General features: G+C 43.4%; 1 protein-coding gene across 3 annotated transcripts; it reads right to left on the bottom strand.

Annotated features, from left to right (window-relative positions):
- Window positions 1–1,337: 1,337 nt before the first annotated feature.
- On the bottom strand, window positions 1,338–25,030 carry BAG4 (BAG cochaperone 4). 3 transcript variants are annotated; one of them, XM_075601222.1, is made up of 5 exons: window positions 24,587–25,030; window positions 6,935–7,042; window positions 6,502–6,762; window positions 4,557–4,775; window positions 1,338–3,468 (listed from the first exon to the last, which is right to left on the bottom strand). In XM_075601222.1, exons 1-5 carry the CDS (start codon window positions 24,755–24,757, stop codon window positions 3,010–3,012), a joined length of 1,218 nt encoding a protein of 405 aa, XP_075457337.1. In that variant the 5' UTR covers window positions 24,758–25,030; the 3' UTR covers window positions 1,338–3,009. The 3 variants fall into 3 exon arrangements, with proteins under 3 accessions (XP_075457337.1, XP_075457335.1, XP_075457338.1); XM_075601220.1 differs by having other exon boundaries at window positions 4,551–4,775; window positions 24,587–25,025; XM_075601223.1 differs by lacking the exon at window positions 24,587–25,030 and adding an exon at window positions 18,236–18,328 and having other exon boundaries at window positions 4,551–4,775.
- Window positions 25,031–25,122: the final 92 nt, after the last annotated feature.

The following is a 25,122-nucleotide window of genomic DNA, read 5'->3' as shown; positions in this document are numbered from 1 at the left end:
ATGGGAGATATTTTTTGTGCATGTTGAAGGGTCTGCGAAAACATCATAATTAGTTTAATGGAGATAATGGGAAGAAATAATTACCAGATCACAAATAAAAAGAGCCCCAAAAAAAACAATAAATGTTTGCACAAAAAGGAAATACAGTGCACATTTTTACTCTGGGGAAGGGCAGAAAGAGGGAAGGGGGAGGGGGGAGATAGACTAAGGAAGTCAATATCATTAAGTTAATATCCTTCTTCTGGACTGCCCCATAATGAGCATTTAAGAGGCTCACAAGTCTCCTCTGCATGTATAATGAATACCCAGAACAGAGTGAAGCACTGGGGCATTCAATTGCTTGTAAAAACACAGGTCTGTTTGATACAATGAAAATCAATCATTACAAATACATGGCTACATAGATATACAGAAATAAACCCAACAACAGTGTACACAGTCATTCCGAATGCCTTGACAATTGCTGAATGGGCGCGAAACGGGTGTCGGCGTTATGTGGAACGAGTTACCATTGATGCCGCAGGGTTCTATTAATGTGATCGTCTACGTCGTTGGGTCTATTATATTCGGAGAGGCGACATCAATATATTTTTACTACATGTATTTTTAAGGATGGATTGTCATCCTTGCATCAAATAAACCGCTGTTTTTACAAGCAAGCGAGTGCCCCAGTGCTTCACTCTGCTCTGGAAACTTATTACGACAGACTGGGAGCACCAGACCAGATCCACTTACAGAAAAGGGAGCACGTCTTTGCGTGTGACTCTGTAATTAACTAAAATGCGGTGGAGATGATCAGTGTGTTGAATATATAATGTTAAGAGTGTGCAGTTCTTGCTCTATATCAGGAGTGGCCAACAACAGGTTAGGCCTTGTAGATATTCCTGCTTCAGCACAGGTGCTGAAGCAGGGATATCCTTAAAACCTGACCTGTTGGCCCTTGAGGACTGGAGTTGTTGGCCACTCCTGCTCTATATTGTATACTGAATACCCTTCTCTTACCAGTTCAATCAAGGCTGCGATAACTTTTATAGGAGTTCTTCATAGATACAAAGATATTGTACAGAACTTTGCAGCTCTCTTCTAGTGCAACGAGTGGTCCTGCCTGCTCCGTATACCTTAATGTCCTCTATGAAAAAGGTGTCACACTTCTCCAGGACCAACACGGCTACTAGAATGTAATGTCAAAAAGGTATTTTTCCTCCAGATATTTACACCCTATATTATTCATGCAGGATAGTGCCTACGAACGAGTGAGCCATCATTTGATCTTAAACAAATTCTCGTGGTGTTCCGATAAAAAGGTATTACACCTTACAACAAAGCTAAGATGACACTTTTTTAATTTTATTATCCCAATATGGCTTTATTTATTAAATTTCAAAATCAATCCCTTTTTTTATGCTCTTCTTTCCACAATCTGCATTTTCTCCCGATGCAATCACAATCGGTTGGACTCCAGATAGTGACGGTTTTGAACAGCCAGTCCTCTCTCTGTACATTTCAGAGGGTGACCTGCAGCTTTTCTAACTTAATTAAAATGTCTTGCTCCCCCCCTCCATGGAATACAGTTTCATAGAACAAATCAAATCTTCCTTAGGACTTTTAAGAGTATTTTCTGAAATCCCAAATTCTTTCTAAATCGCCTATTGTAGGCAAGTAATTTTCCGGAGATAAATAAACCTGTTCTTTTTCCACCAAGGTTGTGTGGGAATATGTCTCAGGTAATTAGAACCCCTTTCGTTTTAATTACATTGAAGATTGATTATCTTGGAAAATCTGAAGACAAAAATTGTAATTGTAATGTTTCAAAAAACAGTCTCAATAAATAAATCAAATCCTATGGAATTACCTATACTTTTATCAGGAGGCTTAAAAACCTTCACAGATAAGCTTTTTCCTTCAAATTAAATTCCAAAATAATTTGGATTTTTGGCCAATATAACCACAAACCTTCCTATGTTTTTATTTTTAAATATCCTGCAGTTTTCCCATATAAATCACAACCCTTTTCTTTTTATTTAAAAGATGTTAATTTTTATTTCCAATAGGTTACTGGCTTTTCCTAGATGACTAAACTTTTTCTCTTGAATCGTAACATTTTAACATTTTCGGCAACAGTTCCTTTCTTGCAATCTCCAAGTTGGCAATCAAGTCCTTTCTAAAAAAAAAAAAGCTCTTTGTTAGGTTGACCGGAGATAACACCTATTTATTTCTGAGTTGTTTCACACTGTCTCCCCATTTAATTAACAAATGCTTTCTTTTTAACTCATTCCGAAAGAAAATTATTTTTTCAAAGGTAGCCAACCCGTTATTTCTAATTTTAGAAGGAATTTCAAGTTGTCATAATCTCTTTATCTGACATGGGAAAGTGGAAAATCATTCGATCACACTCCTAATTTATGTTAAGAGATAATTACAATTTTTCACAAACCATTAGGAATTTTCCCCAAGTTTAGCTTTTGTTTCCAAAAGTTTGTGTCCATTTCTTACCATTTCATTCTAAGGGCAATAGATTTATTACAGCTGTTTATTTTTTCTTATTGTCCCCTAAAAGGCCTTGCACTTAGAGGAATAATTAACAAGTTTCGGATGCTCTGCAAAGTGTTCTACAGTTTATCCGACATCAGAAACCTTTTGTAACAGACACTGACCAGTTGCCTTATAAATCACAAGTGTCCTAATTATCCCAAAATGCCCAAACAGGTCTCCTATAAATCACAATATTAAGTTCCAAATATCAAAAATGTCCTGAACATTTCTCCTACAAATCGCATTCCTTCCTATCACAAGCCATGCTAGTATCCCCATGAAAATATATTCCTTTCTTATTACCCCAGGACCATCTGTAGTTTTTCCCATATGATCACATCCCTTTCTATTCATCCAAAGATGGCGAGCAATATTTCCCCACCCATCATGCCAATATTCCCATTCATACTACGAGATCATGAATAGTTTCCCCAATGTTCCCGTTCCTCCAGAGATGTATTGCAGTGCTTGCTACAATCAAAATCCCTTTCGCTCTAGTCTCTCCAAAATTGACTGCAGTCTTTTCACGGCTTCCTTCCTCGCCTGGCGTACACTCTCCTGTCCTCCCGTCTCTACAGAATCCAGCTCCAATAGCTCCTTGGTCAACAGTTCTTCTAAACACCGGTAACTCATGTCCGTCTTCTTCCCTACAAACTCGTCCACCTCTGTCTCCAGATCCTCCACCTTCTCCAGGACCTGACTGATTTTTTTCATGCCCGGGTCGGTGCTTACTGTATCAGGGGGTGGGTTTGGTTCTTCTGGCCTAGTAATATAGTCTTGATTTGCAGGGTCCTTCTTGTTGTACATTTGGGGTGAGGCACTGTAATGTGCTGCAGGGCTGGGCTTGGGGTCGGAAACTGAACTTGGTTGGGAGGTCTCGGGATTATATCCCTGGTTAGGTCTTTGCCGGTTGTAAGTGGAGGAAAAGGAAGGATCCTAAGGAAAAAAGGATGATCGAAAAATGTGGATCAGTTTTTTCATTTTGACAAATAATTATTTCCCCCATACTAAAATAAAAACGAAAGGAAGTATGTCGCATCAACTGTACATTTTCAACAATCCTTAAAAACATGGGGTTTCAACCAAACTGTGTATCCCTTAAAATACCCCACTATAATAGAGTATAGAAAGAAAACAAGGAATTGCCCAATTGTCCTACTCGCCTCCCCAATTACGCTGCCACCACCAGGGTTAATGGAGGAATTACACCTAAGGAGTACCTGATCCACCAGAAGAATCTACAAATGAATAAAAACTAAAATTTGAGGACAGTATCTTAAAAAGTAAGAAGTTCAATGACAGCACAGAGCCAGACATCTTAGATTTATTATAAATAAAATAGGTTAGTGTTTTTACACTAAAGAGATTACAAAGGCACCCAGTACAAATAAGATCAGAGTTTATAAAGTAAAAAGTACAAACAGAAAACGTATACATTATAACACCAATTCATGTAATAGGTCCTCCCTGGAAGAAGGAAAGGGAGAGACCCCCACACAAGCAGTGTACCACCCGCCCCCCCCAATTTAGTTCCCCCTTCTGTCTCAGATAAACAGTACTGTGGGAGTATAAGATTGTGTTTGAGAATTGCCCGGACTTATCCCTAGCTAGAGACAGTACTACAGCCCACAGGAAATGAGGGATTACTTTTATTCTATGTATTCAGGGTACCTGCATAATATTCGCGGGGCTACCTGATGTATACATATTAAATGCAACAGACCACGTTGTAACCTTGAAGGTGGCATAATTTCTACTAATTTTTATATTATGACAACAAACATTTACATACACACACATACACATAAAAACACACACACACACACACACACACACACACACACACACACACACACACACACACACACACACACACACACACACACACACACACACACACACACACACACACACACTTTGTCAGGCCTTATTTTATCCCCAGAAAGAAGTGTTGCAGACCCCCTGGGCAAAGAAGCCCCTAATGGTAGAACTGCCACCCTAACCCTACACCCATGTACCTTTACATCATAGGAAGCCGACTGCATGTCCCCTCCTGTCCAAGGTGCTCCGGTCCCCGCTATATAATGGCTGCCGGGTGTGTTGTGAGAAGTAGGGGGAGGCGCCTGCCATGGATATGGGTTGGGAACGCCGTAAACCCCCCAGCTTTCCTCTTGGGGTCTCGGCTGCGGCGTGGCAGGCTGGGGTATGCCCGAATTTGCATCTCGGTACGGGTAGGAAGGATCCTGTGGTGACAGATACCGAGTCAGGCTGCTGGCTCTCTATTCCCCAAAAAGGGGTCAACACCGATTGCATCGACGGGAAGAGACAGGTTTAACCTTTTTGTAGCGCCATGCATTGCTAGCCCCTTTGGCAGCTAAAGTGTTAAAGGGGGGATTCTTTCTAAGACCAAAATGAACCAATGCTAGTGACTGGTGGTTAAATCTAAGTGATTGACACATTTATTACTCAAATTTGAAACCTACAAGTATTTTTAAATCATTAAAGTAAGTTTGTAAACACGGGGAGTTGAGACTTGGGGGGGGTTGATTGCCTCCGATATCACCGTGGGGCTTATTTTATATCCTCCAAACAAAGCAGCATGAGGAATTTTGGCCGAAAACGTCTCGCACTTCAGCTTGGGCAGATATCAGATAAGTCTATGTGATGAATAGGAGTTTAATAACAGAAGTGTGTTAACGTGCGCGCTATAAGCTCGGCCTAACATGGACAGGGTGAGCTAGATGTCGAGGAAACACTTTATTCACAACCACTCTCCCCCCCCCAAGCAGAAGCAAAAATAGAAACAAAATTCCACATTATTAATTCAAGTCTGTTTGCATTTGTTTAAGAGAATGATATTTCTCAGTTATTTTTAAAATGAAGCCACAGAAAGCAAACACCTCTTAGGCCGCGTCCATGCTTCCTGCTCGCGAGTGCGAGATGGAGCGCCGTGACGTTGCACTTGCTTGCAGCAGAGGTGATTCCGGGACTGTAGGGAGGCTTGACTGGGAGCATTTTTGGGGGCGTGGCCGTGACGTCACAGAGCTGGTTCGCCCTCATTGGGCGAACCGCTCACGTGACCCGCCCATCGCGCAGTGAAAACAAAAACAAGTGCCATTACACTTTGGTTCTAGGAGGCACTGACCCCAAGATAAAAGTGGACAGAGGGGTGACATGTTCAGTAGGCAAAACCTTTTTTTTAATCCCTAAAGCAGACCAGCAATTAACACTATTTTAAAACAAGTCAAATCCTTATTTTGTTTATTTTTTTTAAATCATGTTTAATGGTTTCATGGTAACCAAATACCATGGCAAGTTATTAACAATCTTTTACTTAATCTCGTGACAGGACAGTTTGTAACTGACTGTATCTACAGGCAAACTGTTTATCCAGACTTTTTCCCTTTACGTTTTGGTTTGGCGAAAGATCGGCTCATAATTAGTTTAATGAGATAATGGGAAATAAAAGCGGTATGAAAATGAATGTGCCGGTAACATTCACCCACATTTAACATATCACTGCTACTGGTTCATCTTTGTTGTAGGAGGGACTGCACATTTTTGTAGACAACTTAACAGTGCAATTGGTTCCTTAGGCTGCGTCCAGGGTGGCGCTGAGCTGGTGCGGGCGCTCGTCCCACCGACACCACGCCTCCCCGCGTCCCACTGACACGCCCCCCCCGCGCTCGCAAATTTCCTATAGCAGGACAAGATTGGTCTCCTGCTTACATGCAGGTGACGTCACTGCTCATGAGCGCCAGCTCGCTCGCTCCACTCTTCGCTTCACCCTGGACGAGGACTTAGAAAGATTCAGGCCTGCATTTACCAAGCGGTGCTATTCCAAGAGACACCTTCCCGGCCCAGGCAAGTATATGGCACCGATTAGTAAACATGGAGCAGCAGGCAGGGAAAGGGTTAACATGTGCCATGGGGATGAATCCCTCACCCGAGCTGGCCCTCATTTCTCACCTGATGAGCCGGGTAGTAAGGGCTTCCCTGAGGCTGCCCCATATTCTGCGGGGGGACACTGTGACCGCTTTGCTGAGGGTACCCCCAGTTAGGGGGAGCTGGATGAGCGCCGCCTGCTGGTTTGTAGGAGTCTATGGGATAAGGGGGTTGTGGAGGGGGGGGATAGTAGGGATTCGGTGGGTGGAGGCCAGGGTAAGGGGGATTCATGGAGGCTTGAGGGTAGGAGGGTCCGTATGAGCCATTCGTATAGGGCTCCATCCTCTGTAAAGAGAAAATGAACATAGGAAGAAATGAAGATATTTTAAGAAACCAATGTGTAGAAATAGGTGGAGTTAGATTGAGTGATCAGAGGCGTTTTAGGGAGGGGTCAGACGGAGAAATCGGAGGTGTTTTAGGGAGCAGTTATATGGAAGGTTAGGATTTGTATACATACCTGGCCCTGCATTTCGCCTCTGACAGGGTAGTTGGAGGAATATGGAGGAGGTCGAGCGTGCTCGGAACTGGACCAATAGTTAGGAGTATACTCATGGTACGGCTGGTTCTGACAGGAGAGAAAAAGAGATCGTTACCATTGCTGATCTTGTCCACTAGTTTACTTCCACAGCTCGCTGTACAGCGCTCAATTAGGGTAAAAACAAAATACATTACAGCGGGATTCCCAATGCCCCCTTACAAAGACCATTTACCCACTAGGGGTACTACTTAGCAGGGTATAGAGACCTAGACGTGTGTATGTTTGCGTGTGCGCTTAAATCACTCATGTGTTTAGGTGTATAAGAACTGTATGAGTGTGTTTGTAAAGCACACGCCTGTGTGCTCCCACCCCTATCCCTCGCACCTCTTTGCCGCGGCCAGTCACAGCGTGCCCTATCCTGCTGCGCTAGCAAAGCAGGATATGGAGCGCTTTTTCCAGTCGCAGCAGTGACTAACATGTCAGTCAACACCACAACATAGCCGTCAGTAATACATATATAGCGAGTAGAAAAGGCCGGCACTTCAAATCCTACAAATGTAGGGGGGGAAACCCCCCCCCCCACCTTTCGGGGCCCCAGTGGGTCCTTTGTCAAGATAGCTCTGAATACAAGAGACACAGTTTAAACCCTCCATGGCACAGCATGTGTGAATCAGATTACAAAATGACAAGACATGAAATACAGTAGGTTTATCCATAGGCGACATACCTCCAATGTATTTCACACAGTCAGCAATTTTACTACTGGCGAAAGAAATTTGTAAGATTTTGTTTTGAAAATCTGAGTGCGCGGACCCTGCTTACTCATCATATGCTGCGTCAGTTTTGCACCTCAGTACGTCATGTCGCTGGGGAGCATTGATAAGGCCACGACATTATTCATTTAACACACACACACCCCACACCCCCCCCCTTTGGATTTACCCCATTTGATCAATTGTCACATTTTTTTAAAGATTCAATAAAACGGATTAGAAAGTGAAACAAAGTATTTACAATTTCATTTTACACCAAAAATTAGTGTAATCATAGTTACTGTTCGTGTCATTATACCTTTGTAAATATTGTAAAATTCAGATTTTCTGCTATTTTAAAATTAACTACAAACATTTATAAGCATTAAAACCTCCCCTTCGTACACTAAAATAACATTGTCATTAGTTTTTCCACAAGGCACCATTAAAGTTAGTCTGAGGCAGCCCCCGGGGTGGCATGGTTGAGAAACCCAGAGATGATATAACAGTGGCGAGAAAAAGTTTGTGAACCACAATGATAATTATAGAAATTCCATATAGGTTTTCCATGATAATCTTCTTGAATCAAAACCAGTCTTTTCTTAAAATATCCAATTCCATGTCTTTTGAAACAAAATGATGCATCAATTAGACAAACAATGAGTCAGAGTATGTGCAAAAGTAAGTGCAACCTGGTTTTATCAGCTAAATTAAAGGGGATAATTAGAATCAGGTGTTTAAATAATTAGGTAGATCTTCATGTGTGAGTTTAGGAGACCTCACCCTATATAAAGATCAGAAACTTTGTGAGTTTGGTCTTCACCATACAGGTGTGTGGAAACATCATGCCACGATCAAAAGACATCTCAGATGACCTCAGAAAAGCAGTCTAGAAAGGATTATAAAACCATTTCTAAAGATTTGAGGCACCACCACTCCACTGTCAGTCTACAAACGGAGAAAGTTCAAGACCACGGTAACTCTACCCAAAAGCGGTAGTCCTACCAAAATCTCTCCAAGAACAAACTGGCAAATCATCCAGGAAGTCACAAAGAACCAAAGAGTAACATCAGTATCAAAAGACATGTGTCTGCAAGCAACTCCCACCTCGGCTAATATGAGTGTTCATGACTCAACTATCAGAAAAAGACTGAACAAGAATGAGGTTCATGGAAGGATAGCCAGGAGGAGATTCTAGAGGAGAATGTTAGGCCAATACGTCATGCAGCAAGACAAATCATCCTAAACATACAAGCTGATCTTCAAAAGAATGGCTGCAGAAGAAGAAATTCCACGTTTTAGAATGACGTATTCAATGTTCGGACTTACACCCCATCGAAATGTTGTAGCAGGACCTTAATGAAGTGAACTGTCCATGCAAGGAAGCCCTCAAATGTCACTGAGTTTAAGCAGTTCTGTAAGGAGGAATGGGCCAAAATTCCTCAAAAATTGGTGAGAGTCTGACCAGCAGTTACAGGAAACGCTTAGTTGGAGTCATTGATGCTTAAGGGGGCGCCACCAGGTACTGAATATAAAGGGTCACATACTTTTTCACACATGGATATTGAATGTAGAATGTTGAATCATTTGTGGATAAATAAATGTTGAAAAAGGATCATGTTTTTGTCATATTTTTGATAAGGTTATCTTTATCTATTAGAACTTAGATATTAAAGCAGCAGTTCAAGCAATATCCTGCGTGTGTTTAAAAAAAAAAAAGTCAGTTCTGTACTATGAGAAAATACTTGTAGCATTTAAAAAAAATAAAAAGAATGTTTTAAAGACATTTTTTAATGTTTCTAATGTACTGTAGGAAGCATTTTCCAAAGTGACAGCCCCCTTCCCCTTCTGATAGACTCTGGCACCCCACCCTCTCTCTAGCAATGAACCAATTGTATCTACTACCTGCCCAGTCAATCATATTCCAGGAACTACTGTACATTACCCAAAATACTGAATAACCTGGAGCAAGCGATAGATTACAGGAGAACAGATTGGTCAATGTGCAGATTGTATTGATGCACATACTGTATTGAATGGGGAAAAAAAAAATATATATATATATTAGATGGTGCAGAACAATAGGCACTCCATCTGGTTAAAACAATGTGGGTGCAAATCCTGTATGGTATAAAATAGGCAATATGAAACCGTTTGAAGACGAATATCAGAGGCAGCACTCCAGGTAAGTGGTCAAAAGAAATTTGTATTAACAAGACATCTTATCCAACGTTTCGGTCCTCGTGCGGGACCTTTCTCAAGGTGATGTGAGTTACAGAGTGAATAAGAACACATATGTACCCTCAAAACCCATGACACACAGGTGTGCCACATAAACATAATTGAACAATGCATTTGCATACCTAATTGGAGACTCTGTCATACCTGCAGCTATATCCAGCGCTGCCTGAAACATGTGGGCCTGCTCCTGTGTAGGAATGCACTAACCACATGAACATGGTTGGACAATACATTTGCATACCTAATTGGAGACTCTGTCATACCTGCAGCTAGGGCACAATGGCAAAAAGAGCCTCTAATGAATAGAACTGAGGGCTGTCACTGTGACTGTTGCTCCCTGAATGAGCAACAGAAATGTATAAGCACAAGTGGCTGAATGTCAGCTCCTGGGCATAAGCCAGATCAGAGTCATTGAAACTAACATATGATTGAAAACAATGTGGCACTGTCATAAAACACCAAAAGTGGTAGTGTGCAGCATAGTAATAAATGTGAACATAAATAACAACATGGTCTGGCAAAAAAAAGAGAGAGGATAGTCCAGAGCAGCACTGAAAAAAACAAGCTGGTGCCAGGCTCTGTGGATCAGAGCTGGCCATGGTGAAGAATTGCATGTTATTATGGCTCTTTATAATGATGCCATTAGTAAACACTAGAAATGATCTGTGCGTTTAAGATAAAATTGAGTGTTCGAACACATATTATGATGATGAGGCAGTCCCGCCATGTCATAATCGTAAGCACATGAATCCATATGGTGGAGATTAATCATGATCATAAATACTGATCTGTCTGAATGTCATTGTCTGACACAAGACGCTGCTTCCATAAGTCACATCTGATCCCCTGCTGGTGAAAAAAACCTATATTACAGTGGGAACAAGAAACATTCATTAAAGGCAAGGCAAATAAGCATATAGAACATCGGTGTCTACTGATTAGATAAGCCAGGATGGCTTTCATGTGCTGGAAACAATAAGAATACTATTATGGACAGGAAAGTGATTAATGTACACATGTATCACCGGTATAGTCAATACAGACATGTCCAGTATACGCCGATCCTGGGGACGAAAAGTCACCTAATATGGATGAGTCACTGTCCGGACAGGCCAATTACAGGAAACAACTCAGTTTAAAATCCTCGTTCAATCCACGGGGACTTAATGTATCTAAACTGAAAATGGTTCTTGCTTCCAGTTGAAGTAGGGCTCTGTTCCGGTCTCCTCCTCTAGGAGATGCCTGGACCTGTGCAATTGGCATGCATCGAAGAGTGGCAAGGCTGTGCTTCTTTTCTTTGAAGTGACGTGCCACCGGTTGCTGGGATAAATCCTCTTTGTTGTCTGTGTCTGCTAGTGCCTTTCTGATAGAGGAACGGTGTAGACTTAGTCGTTCTTTCAACATGCGTATGGTCTTGTCTGTATAATAGAGCCCGCAAGGGCATCTGATGAAATAAATCACAGATTTTGAATCACAGTTCATGAAATCTTTGATTTTTATACGATTCCCTTGATGTGGGGGGTAGGTTTTTCCAAGCACCATGTACTGGCCGTTGACACATCCCCCGCATTTGTACACCCCCACCGGTCTGCTAAGCCAGGACTGTTTCTTGACATATTTAGAACTTGGATCTGCTTGTGTGAGAAAATCACCCAAATTGCAGCCTCTCCGATAACAAAAGCGAGGTGGATCCTTGAAGTATTGTCCAATTTGTTTATCCTTTGCTAGGATGTGTGTGTTGTAGAATGCTTCATTTGATATAACTGGCATGCGATAACCGCTTCAATATCAAGAGCACCTATACTACAGCATCCAGTGGCAACTGTCTCTCCAAAAATCAAATTTCACTGACTTCAAAAATTTTTGTAGCGCTGTCGCGCTTACTTTAAGCGCATGCAACGGATTAAATTTGTTTTGGCGCGACTTTGCGTCGCCGTTGCTGGGCACTATAAGCGCAGCCTAAAACGGCCATTTAGTTAAGCACACAATCAGGCTTTTTACAGATTTATAACAGGAGCGCCAAACGATTGGCAGCTTGTAGAATACATTGTCCCATGCTTTACATATTAAAATAAGAAAAAAATGGGGGAGGGGAAAGGGGCGTGGGCAGGGGAGAGAATGTGGGGGAGGGGAAAGGGGCGTGGGCAGGGGAGAGAATGTGGGGGAGGGGAAAGGGACGTGGGCAGGGGAGAGAATGTGGGGGAGGGGAAAGGGGCGTGGGCAGGGGAGAGAATGTGGGGGAGGGGAAAGGGGCGTGGGCAGGGGAGAGAATGTAGTACTGCTGCTTTAAATGGGATATTGTTGGACTTAGGGAAGCAGGACAAAAAGATGTAGGCCTTGTGATGGTAGGGGCAGCGTGGCATGGTGTTATACAAGATAAGTCCACTTGTTGACCCTACCAGTCAAGATAGCGACCCAGCATAGGGTTAAAAACTTGCCAACTCAGGGTTGGAAAATGGCTGCCACCCTGGTAATAAATTAAGCCAGGTTATATATACAGCTTAATCCCGTTATAGCGCGGTCCTCGGGGGCCACCTCGTTATAAACGGGGCCGCGAAAAAAATGGCCGCCAAATTTTTTCTTTTGTGGTGGTACCGTGTCCGCCGGAGGGGGAAAGCTGAGAACTCTCCCAGCATTCCCAGACCTGGTGGGGCAGCGGCAACAGCACACAGCACTTACACGGCATCTGGCAGCTCTTCTCCCTGTCTCTGCTTCGTGCTTCTGCCTTGCGAGAGCAAGCTCCCTTAAAGAGACACTGTGTATTTGACTGTGTGTGTGTGTGTGTGTGTGTGTGTATTTGACTGTGTGAGACTGAGTGTGTGAGTGTATGTCAGTGTGCTGTGTGTGTCAGTGTGCTGTGATGAGTGTGTGTCAGTGTGCTGTGAGTGTGTGTCAGTGTGTGTGTGCCAGTGTGCTGTGTGTATGTGTCAGTGTGCTGTGAGTGTGTATGTGTCAGTGTGCTGTGAGTGTGTGAGTGTGTGAGTGTGCTGTGAGTGTGTGAGTGTGCTGTGAGTGTGTGAGTGCGTGTCAGTGTGCTGTGAGTGTGCGATTGTGTGTCAGTGTGTGTGTCGTGTGTGAGCGTGTCGTGTGCGTGTGCAGTGTGTGCGTGTGTGCAGTGTGCGTGTGCAGTGTGCTGCGAGTGTGTGCAGTGTGCTGCGAGTGTGTGCAGTGTGCTGCGAGTGTGCTGCGAGTGTGTGCAGTGTGCTGCGAGTGTGTGCAGTGTGCTGCGAGTGTGTGCAGTGTGCTGCGAGTGTGTGCAGTGTGCTGCGAGTGTGTGCAGTGTGCTGCGAGTGTGTGCAGTGTGTGCAGTGTGCTGCGAGTGTGTGCAGTGTGCTGCGAGTGTGTGCAGTGTGCTGCGAGTGTGTGCAGTGTGCTGCGAGTGTGAAAAAAATAAAAATATTTTTTTTTTAAATTCGGGGTCCACGCTCAAACAGCGTTATAAGCGATCCGCATTATAGCGGATTGCGCTACAACGGGGTTGAGCTGTATATGTATTGCACGGTGTATTTTGTGCTTGGGGTAGTATGGGATGTTTTTTGAGTTTCAAAACGGTTTCTATGCGACTCATTGTATGCCTGGGCCAGTAACAATGGTCAAGTGACCAGCATAAAGTGAGTCAGAGGGCTAGGCTTTGTGTGGGCCAGGTGCAGTATCTGTGGACAATGGTGAGGTGGGGGAAGGGTGACCCCTCCTGCTGGGGAGGTACATAATCCTAAAGCGGAGCATTGTTCTCTCCCTGGCAGCCAGGTGTGTACCACTGAAGGAGGTATGGAGCTGAAATCAGGAGTCGGGGCTTGAGTCCTAGCCCCGTTGGCTTGATTCCCATTGGTCAGTTCCAACTGCTCACTCTCCCCCTGGGGCTGACCGTATGCACGGTCACCGCCCACATCCCTGATTGGTCCGCTCCGATAAAGTCCACAGCTCGATTGGCTCTGTGGAGGACAGGTCTCTGCTGACTGGTTGGCGGTACCCAGTTCTCCATGTTTTCAGATGCTGATCATGGCTGCACATTTGTTAATGGTTGGTCTTTGTGTTTAGGGAAAAGTAAACTGGAAAGTAAACTGGGGACCAAGAGGCAGTAATTCCTCGGACAGGTGAAGGCGCCATCCAGGGTAAATTGGCTTCGGGAACACCTTGCACCTAGTGAGCTAGGAGTCCCCTGAACCCTGTGTTCTGGCGAGTTGTTGCTCCCTATTGCCTCCAACCAGAATAAACCTTTGTTTATTGAATGCTCTCGTGCTGCCTTGTGTTTTGCGACCCCATAAAAGTCTGATCCTTTACCCCTTATCATGGCAGGTCTCATTGAGCTCAAAAGCGGATATCTATTATATTACAGAGGTACAGAAAATGGAAGAATGAGTGGAGTATGCTTCATATAGTTAACAAGAGATGGAGAAAAATAAAAGATCAAAGTTCATCAGAAAGATTAGACAGAATCTTTTAGTTATCAGAGATATACAGGCTTCAAATAATCCAAGTGTTTGCATCAACATCAAATCACAGAGACAAAGGAAGACTTCTAATAATAATAATAGCATGTTCTTGTATAGCGCTGCTAGTTTTACGTAGTGCTTTACAGAGACATATTGCAGGCACAGTCCCTGCCCCGTGGAGCTTACAAGCTATGTTTTTTGGTGCCTGAGGCATAGGGAGATAAGGTGACTTGCCCAAGTAGCCGACACCGGGAATTGCTTCAAACTCTCAGAGTTAGTGTCTTTACTCACTGAGCCACTCCTTCTCCCTTTCTATCATGAAATCAACCAACTTAAAAGGAAATTCTCACTCCAAGATCATTATGGGAGATTTAGATGCTTGGTCTTTCTTCTGGGCATCAACCTTTGCATCAGTTGGTAAAAGTACACTTACGGCAACAGGAATGAACATGGAGACAGACAGGTAGAATTTTCAGAATATAAAAATGTCTACATCATGAATTTATTCTTCAATAAGAATCCCCAAATACTATGAACACAATAAGAAACAACCACATACATACAGTACCAATAGTGGCTACATATAACCCTGCCCTAGAGGGAATGCGAAAAATAATAATAATAAAAAAAAACGATCTGCAACCTATGCAGACAGACTATGAAACATTAAAATATTATCTACCTCAAACCTCCCATCCCGGCAACCGCCAAATCGCAGTCAGAAGTTAGTCAACAAAAAAACTTCATAATGAACTTAAGGACGCGGAGAATGGCACAAGACACGCTGCAAACGTATATACCAAGAACCACAGCCACTCACTAATATCAAACACAATGTTAAAAGGATCATTCTCCTGCACATACAGGAATGTGGCATGATTCAATGCAGCAAATGTGACCAAGGATGCTACATTAGTGAAACTAGTCAAAAACATCAAACCAGAATGACCCTACATAGACACAACACACCATGAAGAAGGAAGATATTGCACTCCAGTGGGACATCACTTCTCACAGCCAGATCAGTCCTTAAATGTATTAAACATCAAAATCCTGAAATTAATGTTTCAAAGCACTCAACAACAGAAAACATTTGAACTCAAAATGATAATGCTCTGACACTAAAACAAGATGACAATACGGATTCTGATTCTTACACACTACCATAATTTGTCGTCATGTTTCTTCCAGCCTCAGTTAATTTCAAACCCTCCCCCCCCCCTCTACACACTTCTGATGGATATATGGTACTACATGCTCTCCATATCGTAGTAACGCTGTCATCCATTTATTTACCATTCCTCTAGCCATTAATTCTCCACATCTTCTGCCTTGGATTGTCATCTTAATTTTACATCTGTGTTTAACTTGTGGAGTCTTTGTAAATCAGTATTGATGACCCGAGGAAGAGCGGAGAATTCTCGAAAGTCTTATAATATCAATTGCTAGTCCAAATAATAATAAAAAAAAAAAGTTATCACCTATTACTGAAGTACTCATTTCCACAATGCTAGGCTAAATAATTAACACCAATGCTCACAGGCAGTAGAGGTTAAAAGTAGCAAGCCCATCACATGTATTTGGAGTTTCACATGTACCTATTGAGCCTGTAACAATGTGCAACCGTGTGTGACTCAATATAAATGACAAAATAATAGGCTTGTCGTAGCATCAGAGCCAAGTATCAGTAAACTAGCTGTTCTTGGGGGTTATGAATCTTTACCATCGCTCCAGGGTATTATTAAGGTGAAGGTAGGAAGGGAGAGAAATCCTATAACAAAAAGTTAAGTATGGGAGGAGGACAGACTCTGGCTCTATAAACTGTGATGGGGCTTTCCGAGCGATAGCGCTGAATCAGCACTCTCGGTTTATAGAATAAGGGCCTTAGAAGCTACACTGAGATTTACATGGAACAGTATCCTAGCTAAGGGGGTAAAGGGTATTAAGTTATAGGAGTAGGTATATAGAGCGAGAGTATGCCTTTCTACAGATCATTGATCAGAGGTGTATAAGGCCGTGCCTATAGTGCTGTCGATGGCGACACGATGGGTGACGTCACCCGTTGTCACCGGCGAAAAGTTATATTTCGCCAGACGTCGTGGTCGCGTAATTCCGGCAATTTGATTGGTTCAAGGGCCGCCACAGCCCTTGAAAAAGCAAATTTTGCCAGCTACCAGTTTTCGCTCCGTCGCGCGCACTATAAGCGCACGCGGCGGCAATGCTTTTGTTTATTTCTGTCCCACCACCCCCCCCCCACCCTTTGCAGCTCTGCCTGCAAGCGTTCTATATTTCAAATATATCAAAAATTAGAAGAAAAGATGTTTTTAACACCTATACCTTCTAGCTAGAAGCTCATTCAGTGTAGCACTCCTGGGACAGTTAAAATATAACTTTTATTAAGTCTCATATAAAATAAAGTGTGCATATATTGAAAATAAAGAATACAATATTCAAATACAATGGAGGATGTTGCAGTGATGGAGTGAGGTTGAAATAAATTACCCAATAAGCGTTATCTGAATATATATAAATAAATACGCACTCAGGGACAACCAAAAGACCAAATTCTAGAAGGATAAGGTATCTCAATGCTAAATAGGATTGTGATATAGAAATGTGCAATATAACAAAAATGCAGTCACAAACACAGCATACCGATCAAACCAGCCTATGATCGCTAAGTGTAAAGTCCACCACTGTAATACTAATGGATACTGAAAATGATAAACCTATGCCTGTGAAAATCACAATGTATGGTAAACAATATCAATTAATATAGGGTGGAGACTGACATACTGCAATTAAGGTGGAGGGCTAAACACAATCATAGGTTGGTGGTTGTATGTGGATTAATCCTGTGTGTGACTGCAAAGGACATGTGATATAATAACACTATGCAGTCAAATTGTATTCAACCTGTATCTGAACAAATAAGGCACAAAATGTGATATAATAACACTATGCAGTAAAGTTGTATTCAACCAATAACTGAACAAATAAGGCACATTTAAAATGCTGCTGTGAGACAAATAAAGCCTTGTATCTAGCTCAGACCTTGAAAAAACGGATCACTCAGTAGACAAACATAGATATATAAATGCTAATACATATATCAGCCCAACAGCAGATTACCTGCTAATAGGTCCTTTATGATAGTGTGTGTCTATAACACAGGTTTATCATATATAGCTCATAGTACGCACCCGATGCCAATCTTGGCATTTGTGGACGAATCCATAACTCAATACTTATTTTTCACACAACTTGTGAGCAGCATATGTTATTTGTGTTTTCGTTCTATATTTCAGTTGTATGCTTCTCTGCTCTGAAAACACAGTGCCTGTGTAATTGATACATTTTGTAACATGTTCCTTCTCCACACAGCCTGTAGCTGGTTGCCCTAGCAACCTCCCAATTCTCCTAGCTGAGAATGGGTCAATCTACCTCCCCCCGTCTTTGCTGACAAGTTAGTTTAGTCCTGAGACTATTCCTGTTTCCCAGGCACCCCTCACTTCCGTTCTATCCTAAGCAGGCGGAATGCGTACCTCTCATGCCATCTACCCTCTGGCAGGCCATTCCGTTTTTACCTTCCTCTAACTACAAAGCCCCTTCACTCTAGAGAAGCACTCTCACCCCACCATACCATCTACAAGTGCCTTTATATGTCTGATGCTTTCCCAATAAAAAAAAAATATAACAGGACTTGGTGTGCTTTCAAAAGGGGACAAGTTAAGCCACCTGGCCTCATCCACATCCTACACGTGGCCCTGGTTCCAGAATACTTGTCTATATGCCCTTTGAAAGCCATTTAAAAAATCAAATACAATTAAAAGGAGAGGGATATGTATCCTTACCTTTGCCATTAATCTTGTGGAAGACTCCGCTTAGTTCAAGCTTTAGGCACAAGGTCCCAATTGATACTACAAGGCAGAGGTCTGTAGCTTTTGTAACTAGGAAGATGAATCACGGGGCAATGCAAATTACTGACGAGCCAAAGGTATGAAAGTGTAGAGCAAGTATGTGCTATAACAACAGGCGTTCCCATGAGGTCATACTTTAGGCAGCCAGATTATAAAGCTTTAAATAATAAAGAGGGGGAAAAACCTGTTCACTTAAACAAGTAGATAGAGATATATAGATAACCATCTATCTATATATAGTGCAGGTGATTCATTTTATTACACTAATTGCATTTATTTCATACGTTTTTCACCAGTTTAAGATACTCATCAAAAAAAAAAGTTGAATTCATAGAAAAGGACATTTATATGGTCTATATCCGTTTATAGGACATCGCTACATTGTGTCTCCTATTTATATTATAGGACTCTTCTACAGTCGATATCTTAGTTTATAGGAGGCAGCCTCCATCACATATACCATTTATACAACAGGATATATGATGGATACTCTGTCTTATTGTGACAGTTCAGGGGATTCCTGCTTCTCAAAGTGTCCCCGTCACCCCTGTTCTCCCTGCCTCTGACCTTCCTCCTCGTTCATCTCTCCCTTCCTCCTCCCGCACCCGTTCCTCTGTGCCCTGTCCGGACGCACGCCCAGCTGCCACGCGCATTCCCCGCAAGGTGCGCGCTTATCCCCAAACTGCCGATCACCCCCGCGGCACTCTTTGCTCGCGGCGCCTCTCCAATCCTTCTCCTGCCACGTTACCTCCTTCAGCTGCTCCTCCTGCCCCGTCGCCGTCCTTGGCGAGCGCCCCCACGACGCTCCTCACGCTCCCTGGCACACACTGTGCGCGCGCATCCAGCTCTTACAGAAGGCGCGCGCACACGCTCCACTTGTAGGTCTTCCCTGACCCCTGGTTCCGCCCCTCATAGTGTGCAAGCCATTTCCCTGTCTGATTTAGCTGTCTCCTCCCTCTCTCCTTCTGACCTATCTCTGCAGGCCCTCACTCTACCCTCTGCTCCTCCTCTCTCTCCCATTGGTGCTCCCTCCTTTATAATCCCCGTCTGTCCTCTAGCTCAGCGGTGCGCAAAGTGGGGGGCGGGAGATTGTGCTGGGGGGGCGCGGGCAGTTGCAGAGGCCCCGCGCTCTTCCCCCAGGCATTTAAATTAAATGCCGGGGGATCGCGTGAGGCCCCTGCAACAGTTTACTTACCGGGATTCAGCCGTCTGTGTTGCGTCACCATGGCAACGCGGCGTCAATAGACGCCGCGGCACCATGTGACCTGACGTCACACGCACACGCAGCGTCATCTGACGCGCCTGAAGGCAGGGGGGCGCGAGAGCCGGGGGCAGAGAGACAGGGGGGCGCAGCACAAAAAGTTTGCGCTCCCCTGCTCTAGCTCATTGCTCTGCATAGCTTCTTGTGACCCCTGTGTGTGCAGTCTCTATGCTTGGCTCTCCTGTCTCTTTCAGTGCTGGTTCCTGTCCCTGTTTACCTTTGGATCTCCCTGGCTTGAACTCTGCTTTGTATTGGATTACCCTGCTTTCTCCTGCCCTTGGACCCTGCATTCGGATACATTTACGCTGCCTTCGCCTATCCTAGAACACTGGCTTATGGACTCGATTACGCAGCTCTCTATTACCCCTGAACTCTGGCACACGGACATTACTATCCAAACTCTCGTACCCTGGACATTGCAAGTATCTGCTAACCTTTTCTCAACAGGCCCAGCAACGCACTACCACACTCCGGGCACGCCCTCACTGCTGTGGGTGTTATACCCTTACCCACCTCAGTACTGGGGACTGGCCAGGTCTGCGGGCATACAGGCGTTACACTTATAAACGGATATACACCCCAGAGACACAACAGGACTTTTCTTTGTTCCATCTCACTTTTTTGGGCGGAGCCTCCATGGTATAACCTATTTATACAATAGAACTTCTCTTCGATTACTTAAAAGTTTCTTATAATCATTACATTTATTATTCATCTGTCAACTGAATGTTTAAAGTTTGTCTGTCTCCTGATGATATGACACCATTTAAAACCTTCAGTAAGTGTGAGCAGCATCGGCGTATACCCTGTCAGTGCCAGAGAGGATAGCAATGTACTGGCCCTAAAGGGGGAAAGAAAGTATGCACATGTACAGTATGCATGCCTTTATTTATATAGCGCCATTAATGTACATAGTGCTTCACAGTAATAATACACGTGACAATCATATAAATAGCAAAAAAAATACAAATAACAGAACATGGGAATAAGTGCTTCAGACATAAAAGTTAAATTTCGGAAGAGCAGTCCCTGCTCCGAAGAGCTTACAATCTTATTGGTAGGAAGAACGTACAGAGACACTGTATACATGCTGTTAATCATATTTTTACCCATAGCAGGTCAGAAATACTTTCTGAAGGAATATCATTCCGGTTACATATTGTAACATATTTGACGTATTCATTTTGTCTTTTATAATAGGAGGCAAGGTCAAACTTATGACCTTGGACCAAACAGACATTAAAGTAGGCCATTTGTTTTAACCCAGTTCCTGCAATGATACAAAATACAGATACGAGAGCAAATAGACATATACGGTCGATCCAGCACATAAAGTACAAGTGTGCTTAATCTGCTTATTTGCTATACATACAGTTAGGTCCGGAAATAATTGGACACTGACATATTTTCAGAATTTTGGCTCTGTACACCACCACAATGGATTTGAAATGAAACAACCGAGATGCAATAGAAGTGCAGACTTTCAGCTTTAATTCAAGGGGTTGAACAAAAATATCGCATGAAACGTTTAGGAATTGCAACCATTTTCATACACAGTCCCCTTATTTCAGAGGCTCAAATGTAATTGGACAAATTAACACAATCATAAATAAAATGTTCATTTTTAATACTTTGTCGAGAATCCTTTGCAGGCAATGACTGCTTGAAGTCTGGAACGCATGGACATCACCAAACGCTGGGTTTCCTCCTTTGTGATGCTTTACCAGGCCTTTACTGCAGCTGTCTTCAGTTGTTTGTTCGTGGGTCTTTCTGCCTTAAGTTTTGTCTTCAGCAAGTGAAATGCATGCTCGATCGGGTTGAGATCAGGTGATTGACTCGGCCATTGCAAAATATTCCACTTCTTTGCCTTAAACTCCTGGGTTGCATTCGCAGTATGTTTTGGGTCATTGTCCATCTGTAAAGTGAAGCGCCGTCCAATCAACTTCGCTGAATTTGGCTGAATCTGAGCAGACACTATATCCCTATACACTTCAGAATTCATCCGGCTGCTTCTGTCTTCTGTCACATCATCAGTAAATACTAGTGACCCAGTGCCATTGTAAGCCATGCATGCACATGCCATCACACTGCCTCCACCGTGTTTTACAGATGATGTGGTATGCTTCGGATCAGGAGCCATTCCAAGCCTTCTCCATAATTTTTTTCTTCCCATCATTCTGGTACAGGTTGATCTTGGTTTTATCTGTCCAAAGAATACTGTTCCAAAACTGGGCTGGCTTTTTTAGATATTGTTTGGCAAAGTCTAATCTGGCCTTTCTATTCTTGAGGTTTATGAATGGTTTGCACCTTGTGGTGAACCCTCGTGAAGTCTTCTCTTTATGGTAGACTTGGATAATGATATGCCTACCTCATCGAGAGTGTTCTTCACTTGCCTGGATGTTGTGAAGGGGTTTTTCTTTACCATGGAAAGGATCCTACGATCATCCACCACTGTTGTCTTCCGTGGACTTCCAGGCCTTTTTGTGTTGCAGAGCTCACCAGTGCATTCTTTTTTTCTCTCAGAATGTACCAAACTGTTGATTTGGCCACTCCTAATGTTCCTGCTATCCTTTTTTTTTCCCAGCCTAAGGATGCCCTGTTTCACTTGCATTGAGAGCTCCTTTGACCGCATGTTGTGGGTTCACAGCAACAGCTTCCAAATACGAATGCCACACCTGGAATCAACTCCAGACCTTTTACCTGCTTAATTCATGATGAAATAACGAAGGAATAGCCCACACCTGTCCATGAAACAGCTTTTGAGTCAATTGTCCAATTACTTTTGGTCCCTTGAAAAAGAGGGGGTTACATATCAAACAGATGTACAGTAATTCCTAAACCCTTCCTCCAATTTGAATGTGAATACCCTCAAATTAAAGCTGATAGACTGCACTTTAAGCCATATTCATTATTTAACTGTAACTTGAATTTTGGTACACAGCCGAAATGACAAAATTTGTATCAGTGTCCAATTATTTCCGGACCTAACTATTCATTTCCGTGCCACCTTGGCATTATGTATTATAGGAATGCCTTACTTCACTCACAATATATATTAAAAAAAAAAAACCCAATGTTAACTAATAATTTATATTCTGAAGTTACTGTATACTCGACAATTATTAGCTATGTTTTTTAAATCAATAAACAAACATTTTTAACTTGAGAATCTGGAGTAGAACGTGGAGCAATATGCTGAATAAATGTATATTGCTTATATCTGTAATATTTACAAGTACTTGCATACATTATGAACTACACTTTTGTAAATGCAATCTAAGAATGTACATAAATATATACACAACCAAAATCTACCTATCTATATACCGGTATCTATATATCAATATATACACACACAACAAATTAGTTACCCAAAATAAGATTTAAACAGAAATAATAAAGCAATACACACAGATACATAAATGCATACCATTACACGTTTACATAGATAAAAATGTTTTTTATTTAGAATGTCACTAATGTACTATGAGAAGGTAACTGCACCGAAAATATAAATCTCCAGAATGACAATGCTATGTTAAATCGCTTAGCGCGGCGTTAACGGAACATCGCAGCGTATCTTCCAAGTACATTAACATAGCCTGGATTCTCTATCTCCCATGAAGAGCATAGTGTTAACTATACCAGACTTTACACACACAATGTATTATTGTCTAGATATTTACCCATATCTCGATAAACTAGGGCAAAACACACTCTCCCCCTCCCCCAAAAGTAACTCCCTCACCCCCTCTTACCTACTGCGGGGTGCGGCGATCTCCGTCTTCTCCCCTGCAAATTGTAATGTTTCCCCGGCAGGTCCTGAAAAAATAACCGGCGGCACGTAGCATCCCGTTGCCATGGCAACGCGGCGCGGCCATTTTTTCGGGACCTGAAGGGCAAACATGACAATTTGCAGGGGAGAAGACGGAGATCGCCGCACCCCGTCACTGGTAAGAGGGTGTTAGGGAGTTACTTTTGGAGGGGGGTGAGTGGGTTTTGCACACAGCACTACAGGAAGATAGAAGAAAAGGGTATTTAATCTAAAGGTATCCAACGTTTCGGAGCCATGTCGGGGGCCTTTCATCAGAGAGGTGCACCTCCCTGACATAGCTCTGAAACGATGGATACCTATGGATTAAATACCCTTCCCCCCCCATCTTCCTGTAGTGCTGTGTCTCCTTCCCTGGTCATTTGATTTTGGTGAAGTATCTTTTTTATACTATTTATGATGCGGGCACTTGCCAATTGGGAGCCAATTGTTTTGTATATATGGTGTGCGCTCTACCCTTTTTGTAATATATATATATATATATATATATATATATATATATATATTAACATACGCACATTTGAACAAATATGTCAAACAAGCATGTGTATATTATAGACACACACAAAGCAATTGTGACTATTATACTATTCCACTAGTTATAACTATGATGAGATTATATATCAATACACACATGAGTAAATATTGACAAGTAGTAAATATAGCCCCGTCTGTATAGAGAAGACACACAGACACACAGACACACAGACACACAGACACACAGACACACACACACACACACAGAGACAGAGACACACAGACACACACGCAGACACAGTCACACACAGTCTCACACAGACACTCACACACAGACACTCACACACAGACACTCACACACAGACACACACACACAGAGACACACACACAGAGACACACACACAGAGACACACACACACACACACACACACACACACAGAGACACAGTCACACACAGACACACAGACAGAGATATACAGTCACACACACACAGACAGAGACATACAGTCACACACACACAGACACACAGACACAGTCACACACAGACACACACAGAGACACAGTCACACACAGACACACACAGAGACACAGTCACACACAGACAGACAGAGTCACACACAGAGAGACAGAGTCACACACACACAGTCACACACACACAGTCACACACACAGAGAGAGAGTGACAGAGACACACACACTTCCCCCTCCCCTGGTACCTGGGCTCCTGCGGCTCCTCCCCCCGCCTCCTGCGGATAATACCCTGAGTTCCAGGCCGCTTCCTGCTGCGGTTGCTGCCGCGGAGCCTCGTCCCGCTGCCGGCCCTGCACGTCCCCGCCTGCATAGTACCCGCCACCGCCGCCCGCCACGGGTCTGTGCGCGCCCGACATGGAAGCGGGGCCCCGAGACCCGCCGCGCAACCAACCTTCAAGCGCGCAGCAGCGGCCAGCGAGGGCGCATGGCAACCACAAGGGGGAAGGCTCGCGAGTAGCCAATGGGGTTTGGCGACGACGCTGAACACGCCCACTTCGGTTAGGCGCAGCCGGTTCTGGCGCGATGAGCCACGCCCAGACACCGATAAGGGCGCAAAGAGAAAAGGGGTCTCGCGCGCAGCCGCGCTCAACAGCCAATGGGGAGACGCGGTGGAGTCTAGCGCTTCATGCGTTGCCACCAACCAATGGCGGGTGAAAGCGGGAAAGGCCTTCTAACCACGCCCATCTCATTTATGGGGAACCAATTAGGTGAAAGAAGGTGG

Source organism: Ascaphus truei, chromosome 5 (assembly GCF_040206685.1).
Source record: "Ascaphus truei isolate aAscTru1 chromosome 5, aAscTru1.hap1, whole genome shotgun sequence".
Taxonomy (NCBI): domain Eukaryota; kingdom Metazoa; phylum Chordata; class Amphibia; order Anura; family Ascaphidae; genus Ascaphus; species Ascaphus truei.
This window is presented reverse-complemented; position numbering and strand designations above follow the sequence as displayed.